The 26,373-nt window shown below is 44.0% G+C and overlaps 1 protein-coding gene across 1 annotated transcript in view; it reads right to left on the bottom strand.

Annotated features, from left to right (window-relative positions):
* Nucleotides 1–3,448: 3,448 nt before the first annotated feature.
* The window catches only part of LOC142768605 (carbohydrate sulfotransferase 11-like), a 30,120-nt gene continuing 7,195 nt past the window's right edge, over nt 3,449–26,373 (bottom strand). The window contains exon 3 of the mRNA XM_075870618.1: nt 3,449–4,097. Within this exon, the coding sequence (XP_075726733.1) occupies nt 3,848–4,097 (250 nt within the window). The 3' untranslated portion in view covers nt 3,449–3,847. The remainder of the gene's footprint in view (nt 4,098–26,373) is intronic.

Raw genomic sequence — 26,373 nt, 5'->3', positions numbered from 1 at the left:
GCTTTTGTAACGCCTGACGGGCTTCATGAATTTAAAGTCTTGCCATTCGGATTGTGCTCAGCCCCCGCAACATTTCAGAGACTGATGGATACCGTTCTGTGAGGCCTTAAGTGGCAGACATGTCTGGTCTATCTGGACGACGTCATTGTTTTTTTAAAAACCTTTGAGGAACACCTGAGCAGGCTGCTATCGGTATTCAGGGCAATAAGGTCTGCCGGCCTGACACTGAAACCCGAGAAGTGTCATTTCGGTTTCGAGGAGCTTCAATTTTTAGGCCATGTGGTGAGCCATCAAGGTGTTCGACCTGATCCCGATAAGATTGTGGCCGTCAGAAAATTTCCGGTACCAAAAGACAAGAAAGCAGTCAGGCGTTTCCTTGGCCTATGCGCATACTACCGAAGGTTTATTGCCAATTTCTCCCACATAGCCTCGCCGTTAACACGACTCACAAGAGAAGACGTTTCTTTCACATGGGGCGACGATCAACAGGTGGCATTTGACGATCTCCGACAACGCCTGCAGACTCCGCCTGTGCTTGCTCACTTTGATGAGGATGCTCCTACCATGGTCCATACAGATGCCAGCAACGTGGGTTTAGGCGCTGTACTCGTCCAGTGGCAAGACTCAGCCGAGCGTGTGATCGCATATGCTAGTAGGACGCTTTCCCACGCCGAGTCCAACTACTCCACAACGGAAAGAGTGTCTTGCTGTCGCAAGGGCGGTTATGAAGTTTCGTCCGTACCTCTATGGTCGTTCCTTCCACGTAGTCAGCGACCATCATTCCCTCTGCTGGCTGACCAACTTGAAAGACCCGTCTGGTCGGCTCGCACGGTGGAGCTTACGCCTCCAAGAGTTCGATATGACGGTCGGGTATAAGTCCGGACGGCAGCACGCCGACGCCGATTGCTTATCAAGGTCACCGATAAAGCGCGACGATGACACAGAAGATGACAGCATGGCGTTTGTAGGAGTCGTTGACACCACTACGATTTCATGCAAGCAGAAAGAAGACAGTGAGTTGCTTCCTCTTATTCAATTTTTGAATGGCCGGACAACAACCGTCCCTAGAAGATTTGCAAGGAGCCTGCCGTCATTCTGCTTACGTAGTGGTGTTCTCTATAAAAAGAACTTTTCTCCCAGAGGAAGCACCCACCTACTTGTCGTTCCGACGTCACTTCGTGAGGAGATACTTTGTGCTTGCCATGATGAGCCAACGTCTGGTCATCTCGAATAAACACGCACATTGGCCAGAATCCAACAGAAATACTACTGGCCAAGACTTCCAGCTATTGTGAAGCATTGCGTGCGCACGTGCTTCAATTGCCAACGACGAAAATCGCCACCGTTAAAACCAGCTGGGCTATTACAACCAATTCAAGTGCCCACGGTACCTTTTGCTCAAATTTGAATGGATCTCCTTGGACCATATCCGACTTCCCATGCTGGCAAGAAGTGGATAATAGTCGCCACTTATTATCCTACGCGCTATGTTGAAACAAAGGCTTTGTCAAGTGGCACCACCGTTGAAACCGCACGATTCTTCGTAGAAAATATCGTCCTGAGGCACGGTGCTCCAACAATCATAATAACGGATCGAGGTGCCGCTTTCATGGCCGCGCTCCTGAAGACAGTGCTTGAGCTCGGTGGAACCGCCCATCGGAAAATCACTTCCTATCATCCACAAACCAACGGCTTAACAGAACACCTCAACAAGACTATTGCCGACATGTTGAGTATGTACGGTGACGTGGATGACAAGAACTGGGATGACATTCTACCGTACATCACGTTCGCCTATAATACTGCGCAGCAAGAAACTACACGAAGAACGCCGTTCAGTCTCCTTCATGGCCGTGAAGTGACGACGATGCTTGACGCCTTGTTACTGCACGACTGCAATGACCTCGATTTGGACGCTGCATCTTTTATCCAACGAGCAGAAGAAGCGAGGCAGCTTGCGCGCGTCCAAATCACCCAGCAGCAAAATTATGACGCCCAACGTTATAATCTGCGACACTGACATGTCGTGTATCGGGCCGACGACAAAGTCTGGGTATGGAGTCCTATCCGCCGCCGGGGACTGCCTGAAAAATTGCTGAAGAAGTATTTTGGCCTCTACACAGTTTTAAAACGCCTGAGCGACGTTAATTACGTGGTCGTTCCTGACAACCCCTCGACAACTCGCCAGCAAAAACCAGAAATCGTGCACGTTGTGCGAATGAAGCCCTAATTTTCGGACTGATTTACACCATACATCTACTACACCGTCTTTTGTAGAAGAGCATCGGGACGCTGCTCTCTGGAGGGAGGCAAATGCCACTATAAATATGCAGCACGAAGAGAACAACGAAGAACACGCGCAGCGAGTGAAGAAGACGAGGTTCTCTTCCGATCAGTTTGCCATTATTCTAATACAATAAAGTGAGTTCGCTGGATTCGACTGCTGCTGTTTCTGCATTGTGACAATATTAGCGTACCCCTAAGATTCTGGTACTCTCACAGTCAAGAGACACTTCGTATACCAGCTGTTAAAATGCAATGTATTAATCATTTTTGAACAGCTCTTATGTCACCTGATCCTCATGCGTGGCTTTTCTTATTTGCATTGCCTCCAAGGCTCTTTTACTTTCTCTGTCATTACTGGGAGGATACCTACTTCCTCTGGGCTGCTACAATTCTTTACACTGTCATCCTGACTGTCCCGGCTACTGCTTACATACGTGTATAATACCTCCTCGTGCTTCAACTATCCGATCTGTACTGGTAGTGTCGGCCTTCCTTCTTTTTTAGAGCGTACACCTGCTTTTTGCTTTGACCCAGCCTTTTATTCTCAGCTTTGATGAGTCATCCATTCTTTTGGCTTATTGCGGTACTAATTCGATCCTCAGCACCTTCTTTTGACAAGATTTCTTTTGAGCATGACAACAAGCGGCTGCGCTAGACGACAACCCATGCCCCAAACGTATACCCCGCGTTTAAAATGCTCGTTAAGAGAATCTGTGAAGACATAAGCAACACTGACACTGCCGTATACAGGAGGTACGATATGTTTTTTTTACAAAAAGCGTAAATAGACAACAGCTACAGCTGCAGTTTCGTCTAATTGTAAAATAATGGTTGAACTTGGCATAGGAGTGGTGAAGCGCATCTGTCGGGTCGACCTAGCACTCATCAAAGAGACGGAATCACACGTTGCCTGTTGCCATTTTGGCCTGGATAACGTAGCACTGATTCTTCAAACATAATATACCTTACTTCAAGGCACACTTCAAAGCAACATTGTATGACCTAGAGATGAGCCTTTATAAAAAGGCAGATAATTTAGCCGGCGTGCAGAAATTGCTGACTTGCTGCTGTGTGTGGCTAACTAAATTGGGGATGAAAAGACGCAGACTGAGACACAAGAAGAAAGCAAAATATTGCAAAAGAAACAAAAACACGCAATCAGTTCTAGGGCTTGTGGGCGTGAATGTAGGGCGGCGCAGTGCTTCGTTGTGTACGTCGTCCTAGAATAGTGTGACTAATTGCGCCACGTTAGTGGTGGATGAAGGTATCGCAATAGGTCGAAGTACGTTGAACTAAAGCGGCTGCCACAAGGAATTAAACACATTTACAAGTGGAACATTCATTGTGTGACACAACTGACTTATATAATGTTGACTTACACTTATGTTCACAGTAGTCAGTGTATATTTCAGAGTCACACAAATTGTGAAGCGCTAGAAGAGTCGGCGGCCTAGTCTGTTCTCCAGAAAAAGTTGTTCTCTCACTAACAGGGGAGGGCGACCTCCTATTTTACAGTCAGCGTTGTAAATTTTCTCAATTAATAATCACCCTTCGAAATGTCTTAGAGCACAGGAGTCGCATAGTGTTTAAGTGTATAGCCAAAAAACTCGAAGTCATACATGTAGATGGCGTACAACTGGAGCACTTGTTGCCGCGTGAGTTCCGCAAAGTATTCTTTGGAACCTTCATCAGTTCCATTGTAAGCTTCCTTTGCATTCATTTTTGGAAACGACCAGCCAGCTAACCCAATAATCGGTAGGAGGAACTGCAGGTCTCGGTCAAGCGTTTCCACTTTCACAATCAAGTTGTACCTGAAAAGTGGAATAAATGTTGTGGCTGTTATAACTCAGCAGCGTAAAATGTAAAAATTGCTCTCCTTCATTATATTTAAGAACCTTGTGGAGGCTACGAAAGAAGTTCAGTCAGCCAAATGGTTAACTTCGAACGTCTCACAGCCGTGTTTTGTCTGCTTAAGTTAAAGCTCTTGTTTCAGTAAAATACAGTGCAAGTAAAAAGTTGATATAATACAGAAGGAGGTCCCAAACTAAAAACTGTCAGGGGGACCTCCTGTGAATTCATGTATAAAAATATAGAACAAAGATTGGCAACTAAGGAAAAAACAGCAAGCGATTAAAACAAAATGAACGTAATGAAAATTGTTATTAAAACTTATGGTAGTTCAAAATATTTACATGTAAGTGATAAAACAGGAGATATCTAATTGGTATAAATGACTATAACATAACACATACATATCACCAACTAATACAGTGTCACTTCAGAACCTATACACATACACATAAATGCATGCAACCGTATTTAAACACACACACACACACACATACATACACACACACATATATATATATATATATATATATATATATATATATATATATATATACATATATATATATATATATATATATATATATATATATATATATATATATATATATATATACATACATATATTCAAGTGTCGCATGTTGTTAGTAAGAACTGTTTTAGATGCCACCGGGAACAAAGTAATGAGGGGCTTGATTTAATAATTGATGGTAGTGAATTCCAGAAAGAAATTGCAGAAAACAAGGCTGTCATTTTGCCGTAGTTAGTACTTACTTTTGGAAGCAGAAGGTTACTATTTTCAGAAAACCGTGTGTTATTAGTATTGTGGAGATGTGTGAGGGGAAGTATGTCAGTGGGAATGTCACCGACTCTACTTCTCAATAACAAAATTCCAAGTTTGAGTTGAAAGGTAGAAATGAACGGTAGAATTTCGAGAGTGCTAAAAAGGGGTGCTGCTGATGCTGTGTAGGAACTATGTGTGATAATTCGGACTGCTGTTTTCTGAAGGTGAATGAGAGATGTTAGGTGTGTGGCGTAGGTATTGGCCCAGGATGAAATGCAGTAGGTTAGGTGACTGTTATTGAAAGCATAGTAAAGCGATTTTAAAATGTGTTGCTGAAAACAATGCCTTGTGCGAATGAGTATGCGGATGCCAAAAGCAGTCTTCTTGACTGCTTTTGGGTCTAATGGTCTAATGTGACACCTAGAAAAGGTCTAATGTGACACCTAGAAATGTAGTGAACTTCGATGGGGTGATGACGCAGTTATCAATGTATATTTTGGGAGAAATCGCAACGCTTTTTTGGGACGAGTGAAATAACATATTGTTTTAACCGGGTTGATTTTCAACAAGTTACCTTTGCACCATGAAACAAGTTTCGCGACGTCAGTGTTTAATTTTGCTAGTAGATTCTTAAGATCTTTGTCACTAGAAAATATCGTAGTATCATCAGCATAAGGGATGCAGTCAGATGCATCCTTTATGCTGACGATACCACATATGTTGTCGTGTGCCCGGGGCAAGGGCTTACGAGTAAAGCTTCGTGATGCTCCAAATAAAAGAAAAACAATGAAGCTAAGATTACAAAGGGCTCACATGCGTAGAACAACATATCTACGGGCTCATGATCAAGCTACTCAACCCTAAGCCACTACTGCTGCTTATTTATCACTCAGTAAAAAACAGAAAGAAACCATAATGTGGGCGGGAAACAAAAATGAACTATCTGCTCACAAAAGGACCTCTACTGCTGGAAATCTCGCAAGCCTCCTCAGCATTGAAAGATCATCTTGTGATGCTATTAGTCATGCTGATGATAGCAGAAGGTAATGCTTTGGACGATGTGTAAAAGTTCACAGAATATTTTTGTGTAAAAGGTGTGGAATATCATCACTTTTTTGTAGTTTCCGAAGGTGTTATTGCTGGTACTCCGAGCACTTTGTTTCTCGAATTGAAGCAAAAGGCTAACAAAGAGAGCGAGGTGGGGCAGGAGGATAGCAGGTTTTTTGTATAACTTTTGATGTACCAAGTCACTTTCACTTTTTGCGGATATTCATAGGCACAATTCTGTGTTCCAAAGTTTCGAAGGCTGACGAAGTGATGCCCATGACTAATTTTGCACCAGGACCTTTAACCCCATAATTAGGAACAAATTTTTGAAATACTGTGCCAGAAGCGTAACATAAATTTTCTGACTAGGCAGTAAAATTTCCATCCAAATCAGCACACACCAAGTACTGCCGACAGTTAATTTCGTTAATTATAAGCTGTGCAATTTTCAGGTTTGTAAATAGAGACAATGACTACGTGCATTTTTAGAGAGGCATCAACAATTTAGCGGTACATCTTCCTTGACGTGAGCCCTACTTGTTTATTTAAAAGCAGTAACGAAGCAAACCATGTTACTTGTTTGAAGAGGGCGTCTATATTAGCGTGACAGCTCAAGTTCATAAACATCAGAATGAATTGCGATGGCGAATTTTCAGGCAATGGCATGAGTTTTTGACCTCAAACAATTACAAATCTTTTTAAAAGGAACTGTGAAAGGTTTCTATACTTCAAGTTTCATAACTTGGTTGCACGTAAAATATCCTGTCGCATCAAGTGTTGTGTCGACAAGTCTCCTTTGATATTTATTTTGTGTCATTGAAGTTGCCTTTGAAAACCATATTATAAAAACCACAGTGTAAACTGACGAAGAAAAATACAAAACATACGCAAAGAACGCAGCCACTGAATTGCGAGAATATTTTGCTTTCTTTTGGTTTTTTTTTTGTTTTGCTGTGGCGCTCGTATTTTTGCAGTTCCGTCCGTGACTGGCGAAGCATTAATTCAAACCAGAAGTATAAAAACAGAACCTTGGAAGAATTAAAAAGATGGTAAGTTACCTTTTTGGTCTAACACACAAATGCAAAGGTTACCGACATTTTAGGTTACATGGTACAAATATATGAAGAACGCCATGCCTGAAGATACAAAAAATCATGCACACAACTTTTTTATGAGTATAAATATTGGCATTTTTTTGTGAACGTCGGTATAACTCTATATTTTCACAAAGCAACCATAGACGTTTAATATTATGTGGCACCAACTAAACTGTTATTTTGAACTGTCTTGGTTCAAACTGAACGTTAGCGAGTAGATATGTATTACACTGGGCAGTCATGTGAAGTTGCGGGTGAGCTGTAACTGATGCACCCTTAAAAAAGCTGGCGTGGCGATGCCGACTAAGAGCCACACAGATGAAGAACAAGCTCCGTATACTAATTTTAACTTTTTAAATGATGGCAAGCATACAAAAAGCAGAAGCTTTTGTGCTCAGAAGTCCTAGCACATCCAAAAACTTCAAAAGCACGCGTGCATCGAATTCTAGCAAACAAACTGAACGATCAGATAATGCGCATAATTTTGGCTCTTAGATCAAACAGATCCGTCTCTCCGATTTTCCCAGAATCAAGTCATCAAGTCATAAATAGAACATTCGACACGCTATTGCACTGTCTAGGATTAGGTGTTTCACACAGACGTAACTTTTTATGCCGGATAAATAGAAGAACGTCCTTGCACTGCGACCACTGTGATCAAGTCGATGCGTCAGAGGAGCATATTCTTTTAGAATGTTCACAATACGATCAACAACGTGCCTAACTGAGGGATCACTTGAACCGACTTGACAGACGACCATTCGCAATTACAAAAATACCTGAACCGTGGCCACATTCAGATAATCAAAGGCGCGCATTGAGCGCCTTCCGCGATTTTAATAAATACAAATATGATAAACTGTCTTTAGTTATATCATAAATTGCCGCTATCTGTACGAACTCTATGCGCAATATGATCCCGATATATTAACTGGACGGTGACCATACATACTGTGATTATTATTGCATTATATGTCTTATAATGTACATGATATTGTACATATAGCCTTTGATGAGTTTTTTGTTTTTGCCCAGCTGCGGTGGTCTAGTTGCTAAGGTACTCGGCTGCTGACCCGCAGGTCACGGGATGGAATCCCGACTGCAGCGGCTGCATTTCCGATGGAGGCGGAAATGTTGTAGGCCTGTGTGCTTACACACTAAATGAAAATGACCTGAAATAACCTCAAAAACTAGGTAAACCATTTGTCCTCTAGCGCACTACCTTTCATGTTTTTTTTTACCACCTACTATCAACGTAATCTCGTGCTAACTGAGTTTTTGAACGTAGGGAGAGTAGTAATTATTTACCCCAGTGAGGTTTTCAGCGAGTATAGAGAGAGTAAATTTTTACTGCCTTCACAAGGTTTTTGAGGTGATTTCTGAGACTTATTTCCGGTGGTGAAAACAAATAAAAATTGATGGGTGCATTCGCCCGAAGTCGACAAATTTATTAAATAGCAGAATTGATTAAATTTATTAAACGGTAGAATTGGTGATGCATAGATTCACATGAAGACAAACACGCACACACACAAATGCAGAATAATACACCACTCGAACAGACTGCACGCGTTTTTTTTCTTTATTTCCGGTAAACTTCACAAACGGGTTTCAAAGACAAATATATTACAATTCAATACAAAAAACCTAAAAATAACTAAGCCCGTCAAGCATTACTATAACACATCACGTCCTGGAATTTCTTCATGCTCAGTAGGGCTTCTATACTCTTTCCACCCATAAAGGTACACATCTGTCTGTTCTTACTACCTCAAGTAATCTTGAGATGCTTTCTTTAAAATACTCTCTTGCTGGTCTTCTGTCTGGGTCACAATGAAATCCAGCCATTATAGAGCACCATATACTGTGCAAGGCAGTCATCATGATAAAATCGAAAGGTAATCCATCCTCATTCTCTATTGCCAAATACCTGATCCTATGGGGGTGTAACGGGAACTCTTTCTTGATTGTCCTATGTAATACGTCCCAAAAATAAACTCCTTCCCAGCAGTGCAGAAAAACATGGTCGATAGTTTCCGGTTTCTTACAGATTAGACAGTGAGATCCCCAAGGCATATAAAACCCACGCTCCTCTAGGAAGGTTCTTACAGGAAGTGTTCCAGTGTGTAATTTGAAAAAGAACGTTTGCGCACTTGGAGCTGCTGGCATTTTTTAACTCGTTTAAGTACATTCTAACACTTGCGTGCTGTATATAGCGCTCTGTACAGTGGGATGGGGAGCATCGTGTCACATAAATCTTTGTACAGTTTTTTTCTTTCCAACAGACCACAGGTAGTCAATTGAAAAACGAACACACAAAAACCGCACGCTGGCCACTACTTCCTTCATGTATTCTTGCACAGCCCCTGTGGTGACATGGGGGCTCACAACAAACTCGGGCAACAATCTACTTAGTCTTGTTTGACACACTGTCAGTAGGAAAGGATCTCTTGTCTCACTAAAAAAGAAAAACCTATTTACTTATTGCTTGATAAACAGATGTCCTAGCCCAAAGCCTCCACATTTCACCCGTCTAAACAAATTCGTGCGACTGCACCTTTTCCAGTTAGACCCCCACACAAATATTGCAAACACCCGATGTAATTTTTGCACATTGACCCGGGAACAGTACAGCACTTGCATCTCATACCACAGCTTCGACACAAAAAACCAGTTGCATGCAGTAGCCCTAGCAAACATGGACAGATAAGTTGCATTCCACCTATTCGCTTTCTTTTTAATTTCTTTCGTTTGCTGTGTCCAATATTCATCAGTAGTTTTGTATGACTCGAGCGGTACTCCGAGATATTTAACTGGCGTTCTTGTCCAATTAATGAGTGCGAAAAATTCTGGTGTTGAAGGCCAATATCTATGCCAGAAGTCGAGGCATTTACCCCAGTTTATGTGGCTTCTTGTAACTTCGGCGAAAAATTTAGAAACTCTGATTGATTCTTCAATACAGACATAGGAAGTGCTACAAATCGCAACATCATCAGCATATGCGAGTAGTTTGACCTCTGAATATTTTACTCTAAACCCAATAATGATGTCATTCTGCAATATCGACCGACATAAAGTTTCAATATAGATGCAAAGCAACAGTGGACTAACATGGCAACCTTGACGCACTGGGCGCTCAATTCTAATGGGGGTGGAAGCCCAATGTCTTGTTGATAATTAGTCTCGTACTACCATTCCGATATGTCATGGCTACTCCGTCAATAATTGTCTTACCAACATTAATGTGCTTCAATACTGCAAACAAAAGAGAGTGGGCAACGCAATCAAACGCTTTCTCCAGATCCAGCTGGAGTATGGCCACACGAGCTTGACTGGTGTCAACACATTCGAGCACGGATCGCATTTTATGAACGTTTGTAACTATAGACTGACCTTTGATTCCACACGTTTGGTGTGGACCGACGATATCTTTTCTTACTGACTGAAGTCTAGCCGCCATAATTTTCATTAATATCTTGTAGTCTACGTTTGTCAGTGCGATTGGCCTGTACGCTGTGACGTGCCTGAGCTTTTCAACCTCGTCAGTTTTCGGAATCAGAACGGTACGCGATTCGCCGAAGGATGGTGGTAATTTGTTTTCCTGATATGCCTCATTAAAAACGCCCGCAAGTATTGAAGACAATTCACTTTTAAAACATTTGTATCACTTGACACGAAGACTATCTGGTCCTAGAGATTTCCCGGGATTTAACTTATCAATCGCCCGTTCAATTTCAGATGCAGATATAGATAATTCCAAAGTGTTTTTCACTTCCTCACTCACTTGCGGCATGTGTCCTCAATATTCTTCTTTAAATCTTTCTAGGTTTACCTGTCTACACGCAAAAAGTTTTTCAAAATGACTTGAAAATACGGATAAAATGCTGTCCGTATCGGTTACTTCGTGACCACCCTTCTCTATTTTTCCGATATGATTCCATCGAGCGTTCGTTTTCTCCACCCCTAACGCTTTTTTGGTTGGCGTCTCTCCAGCCGCTGAAGCCTCAGCCCTAGCACGGACGAGTGGACCGCGGTAGCGTTCCTCGTCATGCAGTGCAAGTTTCTGCTTAATATTGCGTATGTCAATTTTATACTTTCCCGGTTGTTTGCACTCCAAGTCTATTAGTCTTTCCAAAGTCTTTCGGAGTTCTTTTTCTGTCTTTTTCCTTTAGTAACTAAATGCGCAAGAACGACCAATAGCTTTTATTTTTATTCGCTGCTTGAACTCTTCCCATTGTTCTGAAAGTTTAACTTCATCATCTATTTTTATTTCATTGATACAGTTCATTACCTGATCTAAGAAATATTCGTCAGTGATTAAAGTGGAATTCATCTTCCACAGCTCCCATGAGAAAGTTCCACCTTTTGTTTTCTCTCCCATATCACATTTAACTAAACAATGATCACTGAAGTGTATGGGGTAGACAGCATATGTCTTACAGTGGGCTATTAATTCAAGCGACACGTAAATGCAATCAAGGCGCCATGGATATTCCCCAGAAAATGTGTGAAACGCACATCCCACGTTCCCTTCATACAGCTGCTCCCGTCTTCTAACTCGAATTCAGTAACTACGTCCGCTAGCGTCCTACTACTTTTATCAAAAATGGTGCGTCCGTTTGCTCGATCTCGCCCGTTGAGGACGCAGTTAAAATCACCAAGTAATACATATTTCCTTTCCAAAGTGAAGTGCTGCTTTAGGCTTGAAAAAAAAGTGATCGCTCCTCGCAAATGGTTGGTGCATACACACTATACGCCACTGACATTCATTGAATACAAAATCACAGGAAACCAATCTACCAGACGGACAAGAGAAGGTATCTTGCACTACCAGCCCGGTAAGTTCTTAATGAAGAAAGCACAGCCTGCAGACGTGCCTATTGCTTGACTTACAATTGCGTACTAACGCGCCGTAAACCTCAGCATTATGCCCCGGGTCTCCTCCTCACCATCTACTTTTGTTTCTTGTACAGCTAGTATATCCAGATCATGATCCACGAGCAGCCTGTAGACTTGGGTCTGTTTCCGCTTGGCGGCAAGACCTCGAACATTTAACGTTGCCACTCTAAGTTTCGGTGCAAAAGCCATGTCTACACCACGAAGAAGTTAGCCCGGGGCATGATGCTAACCTTCGGCGTCTAGCATAGAGCTAGACATCTTCGGAGCCTCCAGGTGGACTCGTGACACTGGAGGTCAAAGGTGGCCAGTGTTTGTCGAATATCGGGTTGGGACGCAGCCTTGTGCTGCTGCGTCTGAACGAAGTCGCCTTCGCAGGTGGCCGCTCTTCATGCTTTTCACTGGACACCTCACGCCGTCCTGCAGTCTGCTCGCGGGGTCTTTTGCTTGACGCCCCACCACTGATACTCTCGCATGACACTGGAAGTTCGGTTAGTTCCACCGGCTCAGGCTCCTTCGATGGGGTGCTTTTGAAGCCTTCTTCGGTTTGGCTGGCTGGCTCTTGAGTAACCTCCGCAGATTCTATGTCTGCTTGGACTGTTGTTTCATCACCACCAGTCGGTGTGGCAGTACCTGTTGAAGCTTCTGGGTTCACCACGTCGCCTGCGCCTTTCGCCGCGTCTTCAGCCTCGGTCACGTCCATCACCAACTCTGCTGTGTCTTCACCTTCAGCTGATCTTATAGCCAATGCGTACGTGCGCGTGCACGCGTCTTCGCTGTGGCCAAACCGCCGACAACGCGAGCATCGGGGTACCTTACACTCTTTTCTAACGTGGCCGGTACCTTGGCAGCGCCGACACTGCATTGGCCGACCAGGGTGGCTGGCCAGTTCACCAGCCACACTGATTTGATGCGGGAGATCTTCAACCTTCACGCCACTCTTGAGCTTAAGAAGCACAGTCCATGTGGTTGACCCCTTGTCGCTGACTCCTTGAACAAGCCAATTCTCCCTGGTGACTTGTACGACCTTACCATAAGCCGCCAACGCCGTTCGCACGCCTTCATCGTTGACGCCATACAGCAGCCAATGAAGACGCAGCCGCACCTGCTGATCCTGGGGGTATACGATGATGCAGCGTTGACCCTTGACTTTCAGTTCCTTCACGTCCAGCAAGCGTCTCGTAGCGTCCGCGTTGTTCATGGTGACTGCCCAAATATGATTTATCTGGTAGGCCCCCCGTGCCAACACCTCCGGCAGCAGTCCTGTAGGTCCGAGCACGTCTCGGAAATCTTCTACTTGATATGGTGTGCCGCGCACATAAACGTGTAAAAATAGAGTGTTTTGCGCGACGCTTCCCTTGGGCAGTGGTGGCAAAATTACTTCGTATCCTGCGTCTTGCTCTTCGCTCAACCTGTTACCACGGCTAGTATGTGCCGGAAACGCCGCTCCTATGGAGCACATGATTATTGCGTCCGACGCGCGTGACTGCCGACGAAAGAATGAACAGACTGCACGCGTTGGTCAACTGTATTTTGACAATCTGGTATATATAGGCATGACTTTTTGACCAGCCCTGTAGTACTGGTAAGAGAGCGCTTTTTTGCATTGATTAACAACAACGGTTGATGGTGCTAGCGTAAACTTAAGGTGGGCTGCAGGGCACTAAATGTCACACCAACCTTTTATTATAAATCTACCCGATCTTACCTTTGTGAGTATCTAATAATTACTTGACACACCGGGCTCATGGCCCCACGCGTGTTACCACTGCTGATGCACAAGCTCATAAAATATACCTAAGTACGCACAAACCATGGTAGCTCAATGATTTTCATTGAGCGACGGTGCAGAAACACAGTAGCAGCACGTCTTCATCACAACGGGTGTAGAGGAGCGGTGCACGCCTGCACACAAGCTTCTTACCGACGGCGTACTAGGCCTTTTCGAGGAGCACGGCTATCGGATGAAACACAGCTGGCGATCATAAAACACATATCCTGTGCGAATTTTGTCGTCATTTCAAACACAAATGAACACGTGACCGCTATCTTATGGGGACGGGGCGATGTATGCATACTTCCAACGAAAGTCCACCGTGCGGGTTCTCTTCTTGCTCACCGGCAGCCGCTTGTTGGTTCCGTCTGCCTCGTATCGGCTTCGCGCTACATGTTTGAGAACAGTTGGTGCATGAGGTGGGCAATTCGGGCAGCACTTTACTCATGCAGACATCGCGCACTGTGGAACAAAATATATGCGATGCTTCTTTCTCCTGCCCCGGCAACACACTCCCACTGGTCACTGGCGGCCGCGGCTCGGTGCCGACGACAGAGTGAAGCATTTCGCTTATTGCTTCTTCATTAGGCAAGCACTGACGATGACACCAGATTAATTTTGTTACCACTGGCAGATCTTCACAATTTGGCTCGGAAGCAAGATATCCGCGACATGCAGGTTCGGAGGCGCTCAGAAGCGCACGGTTGCTCGATGATGTAGGAAACACGTGAGGTCCATCAGCCCAACCAACCACACAGAAAACAAGCTTCTTGCACTGTCTGTCTCCAAGGCCACCGCCAAAAAAAGCCAACAATTTGCAAAAATATGCAGGACAACTTTTCACAGCAGGTTTTCTTTCTTTTTTTACTTTTTTTGAGATTCCCCCCCTTCAGTATTTTTTTCTTTTTCGTTCACAGAATGCTGTTCTCGCTTGTTGTGCTTATGCTGTCCGCAGTTCCAGTGAAAGTGCGTTGACTCGAGGTCAGTCCTGAGGCACGGCGATTCCAAAAAAAAAGATCTCTGGTCCTCGCGTACCTTGAGGATTCACTGAGAGTGTCACAATGGGGGGTATGGGGCAAAAGCCACCGAAGCAGCTGCACCTTGCAGTCACGTGGTAATAAACTCTGAAACGCAGGTTACAAAACACGTGAAAGAAAACTCCCTATGTGGTAAAACTGGATTTTGACATCGTTTTACTATTTGCCTGAAAGGTGGTGGTAAAAATATGTCATGTACCATCTTCTACTCCTACACAAGGTAGTAATTTTAAACACGAGAGAGTTTTCAGAGGTCATGAGCCGCAAAAACCCCAAACTCGGATAGTTTTTGCTTACAGCGCAGATTTGGGCACATGTTAAAGAACCCCTGGTGGTCGAAATTTCCGGAGCCCTCCACTACGTCGTTTCTCATAATCATACGGTGGTTTTGGGACGTTAAATTACACATAGAAATTATATCAATCAAATCAATGAGTTTTTCTTATTTTATTTCTAATTTTGCTCTTTGTGTGTTTATATAGTCCAATACTGGTATGATGTTTGGATAGCCAGCTCTAACGTAGCCTACCTTTCCATGTTCCGCCAAATAAAATGAAAAACGATGGAAAACTATATATTGAAGCACAAGCATAAAATGGCTTGGGAACTCCCTGAAGACTTGTTAACCTCAGGCATCGCCATTGAAACATGCGCGCAGGGCGCACGTGTTCAGATTCACCCTGATATCCAGTAGAGTCGCCGCCTGGACGTCACTGTCCGGCGTGCGCCTATAATGAATTCCTCCCTGCGTCATCTCCTAGCCACGTGAGGCTACACCATTTGCGCCTACGTCGAATGGTCACCCTCAAAAGCCGGTTTTTTCATGCTATGTTAGCGTAATTATAACTGTTTGTACGTTTAGCTTGCGCAGTGTACAGACACATTTGGCTTTACTCGGCTGTATATGCAATGCAGTACCATCCGTTTGTGGGCTTTCGTGAATATCATCGCCAAAGTTTCCGTTAGCCAGGAAAATTTGTGTGTCAAGGCCCTTCGTAATGTGCAATTGCATCGTAGCATATATGAAGAGTTTTGAATACTGTGTGACTACAGCGTTTTGGGTAAACAGTGATAAAGGAAGTTTTACTATAACGCATTAAGCGACCAACTGGATCGCTGTTGCTATCGTTTATATAACAAGATTATTTGGTCTTGAGATAACCATTTCTTCTATGATCCTGGTGCCACAACAGTGAAATGAGTGTATCTAGTAAGTTCTCGCGCTTCGGTACCTAAATCGTCCCTCAAAAATAACAGGAAATAAAATAACACGATAATAATAGTGCCATTGGCAATTTTGACATTATACAAAAATTTTATATACAAACACATTCATGTGCTGAGATTAGAATTTGCTTCAAAGACTTTAGATGGTCAACGTTAATCAAAGTGGCGTTCATTTTACTAATGTTGTATAAATTCACACATACATGCACACAAAGAACTTTTATTTAGAATAAAGGGGCTAGTTGAATAAAGTTCAAATAAAAGGACTATATGAATGAAGTCCTAAGAGCACCTCAACTTGTCGGCGGCTCCACGCAGGTTGGAGCAAGAAAGTGAAAACACTCCGCAATGACCAGGGCGCTTGGGACAGAAGGTAGTTGTAAACCCAAATCAGGGCTGTGTAAGCTTTACCGCCATAAGTTTTCGTCACAAAAATGATCGTTAACATTCACAGGACACTGCCATTGCAAGTGGCTAAGCGAGCAGCTCTCGAGGCCACAACGAAGACACTCGTCAAGAAAGCCTGTATTTTCAGCAATATGTTCGTGGGCAGAGATATGCACCCGACTGTGGGAATTGAAAAGTGATTCCATGGGCTCTGTTTAGCCTAGAAATAGGGACAGTAAAACACCTCCGCTTCAGGTTGTAGCTAGACGTAATCTCGGGAAACGTTGTCAAACGGGTGGGGCAGTTTGGGCTAGTTGGTATGGCATGACAACTGATATAGTGTGAGATCACAACGTCGACAAATGGGCAAGAAGAAGACGAGCGCTTGTCTTCTTTTTGTCTCTTTTTCGTCATTCTGATCTCGCACTACAACAATTGTTGTCGAATGATCATTTCTGAGGTCAATGTTCCCCCTCTCCCCACAAGTTTCACGATCTCCCACACGGTTATTGAATTCACGTGAAGGATGTGAGCACTGATATGAAAATTAACCTGATCAATGGCCTCTACGCGTGCTCGAAAGCAAGATATATTGTGACGGTCAACCCATCTGGTCTGTCAGCGAACACTCCGAATGAGCATGGCCACCTAATGCAAAATCAAACCCGCGGAGATGGCCTGAACGACTGGTCTTGAATCCGAGTAAACCACACAAGGCACCTCTGCTGCTTGAAGAGCTAACACAATAGCGACCTCCTTTGCAACTGTCACCTGCTCTGTACAGACTGAGGCCCGGGACACTGGCTGCCCTTTACTGTCAATGACTGACACCCCAAATGCACGCCACGTACTCTACTGCAGAGCATCCACAAAAAGAACCTCTTTAGTATTACTACCTATTTTTTGAAAAACTGCCCAAGCTTGAATTACACGGTGGCCTGTATGGTGCACCGGATGAATGTTGCGCTTGGTCAGTATAGGATGCACAGTGATACCATGTCGCTATTCACGTGTGAGCTGGACTCCTTGAGACACCACTACTCTTGAAGCCGCAATGCCAACTTCATATAAGATCCTCAAACAAATCTTGGCACTGGACAGACATGCCACCTGTGCTGCAAAGTGCCCATGAGTCAGCTCAACCTTGCACAAACTAAGCTTCATAAGCCGCTCAGTGCTGGTAGTCAGTTGAATTCCCAGAATCATCTTGAGCACAACCCTGATCAGCGTATAAATCTTCTTCATCTTTGTTACAATCCATAGTAAATACGAAACCATACATTTAACATGACTAATAAAGAACGCATCGAAAGCTGTATGAGAAGAACCTCTTTCAAACCACCAGGCTTACTCGTAATTCAAGAGATTAGGCGCAGGATGTTGCTCACCTGACCCCTTTCCCCGCCGCGGTGGTCTAGTGCTAAGTACTCGGCTGCGGACCCACAGTTTGCGGGTTCGAATACCGGCTGCGGCTGCTGCATTTCCGATGGAGGCGGAAATGTTGTATGCCCGTGTGCTCAGATTTGGGTGCACGTTGAAGAACCCCAGGTGGTCAAAATTTTTCGGAGCCCTCCACTATGGCGTCTCTCATAATCATATGGTAGTTTTGGGACGTTAATCCCCACATATTAATCAATCAACCAATCAATCAATCAATCAATCAATCAATCAATCAATCAATCAATCAATCAATCAATCAATCAATAACACTTTAGTCACTCAATGGCCTCTTCATTACAGTATAACGCGTCAAATCCCAGGCACAGGATCCTCATAAACTCCACTGTCGGCACATCGTTCCTTCCCGAGACTGCAGCTTGACCGGCAGGGTATCCAAAGGTTTAAGGTTCTGCAAGCCCTGGCACGCCTTCGGAAAAAGTAAGATCTCCGACTTCTTCGGAGAGAGTGCGAAGTCTGTATCCTCAGGAAACCGCTCCGTGACGTCCAGCACATATAAGTTTATCCTATGCCTCACCTGAATCTATGCTCACAAATCTTTTTTAGGCTCGAATCACTCACACTCAAAGCCACAAAGGAGCTAAAAGGGAGCGAAATGGGAGTAAGTGCTGCATCTCGTGCCTACGACCAACATTTAGTCCGTGGACAGATTAACTGCGAAACGAGAATGCTGTGTGCAAACAAAGGGAGAAACTGTTGTACCATGCGGAGTAACCTTTACTTTCATGCACCTTTCTCAGCGTGCGCGAAGCAAATAGTCCCCAAAAGTACTAAGCAGTTTAACAGTTTGAGTTAGTGTAAATGGTCATGACAACTACGGAAACCACGTCAGGAGCAAAGTAAAATTGTTTATATAGAATGTACGTGGGCGTTAGGCAGGTTTGGAGAGAGACGAAGATAAAGAAGATGTTAGAAATAAAGAAGATTGCTGACACCGCAGCCTAGTGCAAATGTGTTTCATTACAAATTGGCGCAGCCGCGTATACTTTCTGTGCGGACATTCAAGACAGGGGTGGACTTCACTATTGGAGCAAATCAACGCCGTGGCATCCGAATCTTGACTGCAACGACTCAAGGTGAAGAGGAACTAGCTCTTTCGAAAGCAGTGAGCCCTGGCAGATTTGTTTCCTATATAAGTGCTAAAATGAAGCTCACTCCAGACTGTTTACTTGCTAAAAGAACGGTGAGGATCAACATCAAACTTCAGGACTATGAGAATTTCGTGCTGACTCCAGTGAGAAACGGCGTGAAGCCTGCTACCACTGCTTCGCATGAAAGTTCCGTCGAGCTGATCAACAAGTTTCTTGAACTGCACCAAGAACAGAATAGGCAGCAAAATGATTTAATGTGCTTGCTTGTTAACGCGATAGAAAGATTGAGCAGACCAAGTCGCGAACACGTGAAGCCAGACATGTTTGACGGAGAGTCTAGTAGTCCCGGGTCCTGGCTCACGTTTCACGAGTATGCATGCAATGAAAACTACTTGCACAGCGACGACGATAAAGTGAAAAACATGCGATTATTCTTATCAGGCAGAGCCAACAGTTTGTACGAATGGCGTGTCAACGCTCACAGCAACAAGTCATGGATAGAGTGGAAAGCAAGCTTTCTGAGCTCTTTCAGTGAGAACAAGGTGTTGCTGTGAGACAGAGCGATCACGTTCAATTACAGGTCTGATCTGAACTCAGCACTCAGCTATGAGAAAAGGCGCTTGCTACAGCTGGCGGACATTGTTGTGGGAGGGAACTGAAGAACTTAAGTTCTACAAAGGAAAGTTCACAGTCCTAGAAACAACGGTGCCTCAAATTTTGGAACTCTATCACGACTCCCCGCACTTAGGTGGACATGACGGCTTTTGGAAGACAAATCAAAAGATTCGTCAGCGTTTCCTGTGGAAACACATAAAAGAGGATGTTCAACGGTATGCTCATTCTTGTCATCAATGTCAAGTTCACAAAGCCAAGTACTTTCAGAGAACAGACGAGATGGTTTTGCCTCAACATTCCGCCGTACTTTTTGAATTCATTCATCTGGATTTTGCAGAGCTTCAGAAGAAGGCTCCAGAAGTAAGAAAAACGCAGTCTTTTCTAGTGGCAACAGACCAGTGCACAAGAATTGTGGCTGCACTGCTCGGAGCGAAGATGCAAATATTTTGATCGCTCATTTGACTTGAGAAATGTTAAAGAATACGAAAATAGTAATATCAGATAATGGACCAGCGTTTCTCAGTCAGCGCTTGCAAGATTTGGTGAAGGAAGGAGGAATTGTATTTCGACGCGGTGCTCCGTACCATCCTGCAGGAAATGGCATGGCTGAAAGAAGCATTCGGATTTTGAAGCAGTTCATTTCAATGTGCCCAGGTTTTCAGGGCGGATGGAAATCTGCTTGGAGGCAGCTGTTGCTCATCACAATCGGTCGCACACTGCGAGCATCGACTGTAGACCATATTTTTCATCTTTCGGAAAGGTACCTGCTCTTCCTGCTGATCACGAACTTGGCATTTCAGACCACCTGAGATTGTGCGAAAAACGAAAAACTTCGGAAGCCTACCAGCGATACCGAGAAAAGGAACTTTGAAGAGGAAATGTTACCACCACCACAACACGCGGATACATCAGATACAACTGAACGAGCTGGTGCTCGTCAGAAAAGGCCTTTCCGGCACAAAGCAGGTGTACATGGGAACTTATCGCATGGTGCAGATCGCAATGCAACAGGGCGTTTTCAAAAGGGTTGGTTACACCAACGATGACGGAGTGCTGGAGCTTGCGACTATTGGAAGCGTCTTCATGTATTACCCCAGGAGGGATGAGTCTTCAAAGAGGGGGAGTGTACGTGGACGTTAGGCAGGGTTGGAGAAAGACGAAGAGGAAGGGTTAAGAAATAAAGAAGATGGCTGACACTCCTGCCTAGTGCGACTGTGTATCGCTACATAGAATACATGTAAACAAATGTGTAAGACCCCGTCCTTAAAAAAATTGGCAGATCCCATGTACAGTGGGAATCGATGATATGCGAAGCACGAAGGAGAAATGTTGGTATGTCCCTTTAAAATCAGAGAAGGTTACGAGGTGGAGTTGAATGATGCCGTAAAAGACTTCCGTGTCATGAATATCATCATTCCATGTGTTGTTTAGCTTCGACATCTATTGAAGTAACGTGATACCAAATTTGGTATATGTGGAGCAAGAGTAACATTCGCGAGCACGCTATGATTGTGGTATGCCGTCACGTTCTTACTTGACGCGCGTGTGAGGATTATCATGTTTGCACCAGTCATATATTTTGTCATCCACTGACGTCACGTAACACCGAATTCGGTATATGTGGAGCATGCAAAAAGGCCGCAAGCGCATCATGAAGGGCCCAATATACTCCATTGTAGCGTTGCAGCGCGTGCACGCAGGGCACAGCGAGGCTACATTAGCGAAACACGAGCACTCTATAGTGTGACGCCAGGTGCGACCAGCGTCCTTTGGCGTGACCTGACGGCAACCGGCGCGAAATGCTACATTCTGCATTTGGCGCTGATGCGTTATCCAGAAAACACTGCGTCTCCCTCTTTTCGTGACCGAGGGACGCTGGACGAGCTGAAACGCGCCGGCGTCAAAGCAACGCAGCGCCGCACGCGCCTGCGAGTAAATGGCAGGCCGGACGCCTGGAATAGCAACGCCGGCGTTACGCGAAGAAATGAACGCCGGCGAGCACGCGCATCGGGTCACGTCAAAATGTATTGGCGTCTTGACTGTGGCATGTACTCCTGTTCTCACATGACACGCATCTAATGATTATCATGCTTGCACCAGTCACATACATTCGTCATCCATTGGCGTCGCGTAATACCAAATTTGGCATATGTGAAGCTAGCGAAACGGCCACGAGAGAATCATCAGTATGGAATGTAGTCATGTTGTTTCATGCACGGATGTCCTGATTATCATATTTGGATGTGTCATTTACCTATGTCGTTTGTTCGCGTCGCGTAATACCGAGCTTGGTATATGTGAAGCTAGCGAAACGGCCACGAGCGTATCATGAGCGTAACATGTAGTCATGTTGTTATATGACATGCATCTCAAGTTTATCATGCTTGCCCCTGTATCATACCTTCGTCGTCCATTCATGTCCCGTAATACCAAATGTGGTATAAGTGAAGCTAGCGAGACGGCCGCCGGCGCACGATGACCATGGCATGTAGACATGTTGTTGCACGACTCGCATCTCATGATTATCATGTTTGCCTCACTCACATACCTTCGTCATTCTTTCACGTACTGCAATACCAAAATTGGTATATGTGACGCTAGCGAAACGACCGCGAGCGCATCATGAGCGAGGCATGTAGTGATGTTGTTACATGACACGCATGTCAATAATTTCATCTTAGGGTCTGTCGCTTGTTTTCGCCGTGCATTTTTGCCGTACCATACCAGTTTTGCAGCATGCCATACGAACAAAACCACCAAAATAGCTGCCGGACCATGAAATGTAAATCATGAAATACATGACATACGTGTCATGATTTTCATGTTATGACTAGTCAAATATGTTCTTCATACAGTCATGTTATGCCATACCAAGTTTGTGTCGATACCATTATTGAAATGGCCCGGAGAGCAAAAAGTCGTAGGTGGCTAGATAGATAGATAGATAGATAGATAGATAGATAGATAGATAGATAGATAGATAGATAGATAGATAGATAGATAGATAGATAGATAGATAGATAGATGCGCTCAAAGTCGCCGAAGTTTGCTAAGAAATGCTTCGCATTTAAAAAGCGCTAAAGTGCCAAAGCTGTATTATTGCATGGCGTCGTGTTCTCGGCAAGCTAACCTTCGTTCGTGTGCCACTGTGTTGTGGATGCGTTATTGTTACGTGCTGGTGAATCATCTCTCTTGTAGTGCCCTGAATCATCTCTGTGCTGTAGGAACCATGATCTGCTACTGTAATGAAGTGCTAAGCTATCTAAATGCTACGCGCCGACTTAAATATCGCCTGAAAAGTGAGTGCAAACAAGACTGCCATCGCTGCACGAGTTTACCTCTGTGCTGTTGATATGTAACAAGCTCATTTGGTTTAACACTGAAATTCTTCACGAACAAAACTCGCATGGTTAATGAACTTGTGCTACACTGCGTTTCGAGTGCTGTCCCATCTGCTATAGAAATACAAATGTGAAGGCTAGGCCATCGAATTGTGGTAGCCATTAGCTGTAGCAAGTACAGCTGTTCATAAATTGTTTTGCTTTCAGTGAAGCAGGAATAAGCATTGAACAACTATTGAAATTTAGGATAACATGTTAACATTACATGTCTAGCTTGGTTTCACGCCGCTAACACAGGCAGTCGGTGACCACATCGGTGATTTCGCTTATTTGTAGCTATGCAAGGTATGTTTTAGTTTTATATCTCTAAAATGAAGCGCAAGCTTCAATGATAAATAGGTGGACCCACAAGCGTATCGCAGTGAAAGCTTGAAGCGCCAAGCCCGAGAACAGGCTTCTTGAACTTCATAAAACGTTCTGAACTGTTCAATTGCATTACGACGGGTTCTGTGAAAAAGCAGGTATCATCTATGTTTACGCAATTGGACGTAACTACAAGTGCAAGTGCAAGTGCTCAGTCTGAAATAATGAATGCTTCTGAAATCGCTTTTTCAAAAAATTGATGACTAAAAGCGTTGCACTTTCCGAGGAATGTCAATATCTTGCAGTTGCAAACACGTTCTCAGCAGCTGTCGATGGGGTGGTTGCACGTCTGGAAGTCGGTTAGACGGCATCTATTCAAATGAAACATTGTTTCTTTTATTGTCTCTCCTTAAAGTGCAGGAAACCTATCATATATTTTGTCCTCTTAAAAGTTGCTCAATTGATGTGTGTGCATCATGTAGGAAAATTGACACGGGTCTCGTAATAAACTTGGTTGTTTGTTTAAACGTTATCGTTTTTTTGTCATTAAACAGACATTTTCGCTGAATGCCATTGCCAGCCGCACTTTGTACTCGAAGAAAAAAGCAAGCTTGACATAGCGACGGCAACACACACGGGAACATTTATAAATACATGCAATCATGTACGTATTTAAGTCATCATCATCATCATCATCATCATCATCAGCCTGACTACGTCCACTGCAGGACAAAGGCCCCTCCCATGTTCCGCCAGTTAACCCGGTCCTGTGCTTGCTGCTGCTAATTTATACCCGCAAACTTCTTAATCTCATCTGCCCACCTAACCTTCTGTCTCCCCATAACCCGCTTGCCTTCTCTGGGAATCCAGTTAGTTACCCTTAACGGCCAGCGGTTATCCTGTCTACGCGCTATATGCCCGGCCCATGTCCATTTCTTCTTCTTGATTTCAGCTATGATATCCTTAACCCCCATTTGTTCGCTAATCCACTCTGCTCTCTTCTTGTCTCTTAAGGTTACACCTACCACTTTTTTCCATTGCTTTCGGCGTCGTCCTCAATTTAAGCTGAACAATCTTTGTAAGTCTCCAGGTTTCTGCTCCGTAGCTAAGTACCGGCAAGATACAACTGTTATATACCTTCCTTTTGAGAGATAGTGGCAATCTACCTGTCATAATTTGAGAGTGCTTGTCAAATGTGCTCCACCCCATTCTTATTCTTCTAGTTACTTCAATCTCGTGGTTCGGCTCCGCGGTTATTACTTGCCCTAAGTAGACATAGTCTTTTACAACTTGAAGTGCACTATTACCTATCTCGAAGCGCTACTATTTTCCGAGGTTGTACATTACTTTCGTTTTCTGCAGATTTATTTTAAGACCCACCTTTCGGCTCTCCTTGTCTAACTCCGTAATCATGAGTTGCAATTCGTCCCCTGAGTTACTCAGCAATGCATTGTCATCGGCGAAGCGCAGGTTACTAAGGTACTCTCCATTAACTGTTCCTAACTGTTCCCATTCTAGGCACCTGAAAACCTCCTGTAAGCACGCGGTAAATAGCATTGGGGAGATTGTGTCTCCCTGCCTTACACCCTTCTTGATTGGTATTCTGTTGCTTTCTTTATGAAGCACTATGGTAGCAGTTGATCCCCTGTAGATTTATTCCAGGATGTTTATATATACTTCATCGACGCCCTGATTCCGCAGTGTCTGCATGACGGCTGATATTTCTACTGAATCAAACACCTTCACCTAATCTATGAAGGCTATGTATAGTGGTTGGTTATATTCTGAGCATTTCTCTATTACCTGGTTGATAGTATTAATGTGGTCGATTGCTGAGTAGCCTGTTCGAAATTCTGCTTGTTCCTTTGGTTGATTGAATTCTAATGTTTTCTTTACTCTGTTAGCAATCACCTTTGTAAATAGCTTGTATACTACAGAGAGCAAGCTAATCGGCCTGTAATTCTTCAAGTCCTTGTCATCTCCTTTCTTATGTATTAGAATGATGTTAGCGTTCTTCCAAGACTGTGGTACTCTTCCCGTCAGGAGACACCTCGTAAACAGGGTGGCTAGTTTTTCTAACACAATCTGTCCTCCATCTTTCAGCAGATCTGATGTTACTTGATCCTCACCAGCAGCTTTACCTCTTTGCATGCTCTCCAAAGCTTTTCTTACTTCTTCTATCATTACTGGTGTGGTGTCATCTGGGTTACTGCAAATTCTTATGGTATTAAGGTTGTGGTTGTCCCGGCTACTGTACAGATCTCTGTAAAACTCCTCCGCTATTTTAACTATCTTATCCATATTGGTAGTTATTTTGCCTTCTTTGTCCCTTAGTGCATACATCCGATTTTTGCCTATTCCAAGTTTCCTCTTCACTGCTTTGACGTTTCCTCCGTTTTTCAGAGCGTGTTCAATTCTCTCCATGTTATACCTCCTTACATCGGATACCTTACGCCTATAAATCAACTTGGAAAGCTCTGTCAGTTCTATTTTGTCTGTTGCACTTGAGACTTTCAAGATTTGACGCTTCTTAATGATATTCTTCGTTTCCTGGGTAAGCTTGCCAGTGTCCTGTCTAACTACCCTGCCTCCAACTTCCATTGCACACTCCGTAATGATACTCGTCAGATTCTTATTCATTGTATCTATGCTAAGGTTGGTTTCCTCATTAACAGCCGAGTACCTGTTCTGAAGCGAGACTCTGAATTCCTGTACTTTCCCTCTCAGAGCTAGCTCATTGATTGACTTCTTGCGTATCAGTTTCTGTCGTTCCTTTCTCAAGCCTAGGCGAATTCGAGACCGCACCATTCTATGGTCACCGCATCGTACCTTGCCAACCACTTCCACATCCTGCACGATGCCTGGGTGTGCACTCATTATAAAGTCTATTCTGTTCTTATTTTTGCCATTAGGGCTTCTCCATGTTCACTTGCAGTTTCCTCGTTTTCGGTAGAAGGTATTCAAAATCCGTAAATTATTGCGTTCTGTGAATTCTACTACTAGTTCTCCTCTGGCGTTTCTAGTACCGATGCCATAATCTCCTACTGCCTGGTCTCCAGCCTGCTTCTTCCCTACCTTTGCATTAACGTCTCCCATCAGTATTGTATACTGTGTGTTTACCT

Source organism: Rhipicephalus microplus, chromosome 8, assembly GCF_043290135.1.
Source record: "Rhipicephalus microplus isolate Deutch F79 chromosome 8, USDA_Rmic, whole genome shotgun sequence".
Taxonomy (NCBI): domain Eukaryota; kingdom Metazoa; phylum Arthropoda; class Arachnida; order Ixodida; family Ixodidae; genus Rhipicephalus; species Rhipicephalus microplus.
This window is presented reverse-complemented; position numbering and strand designations above follow the sequence as displayed.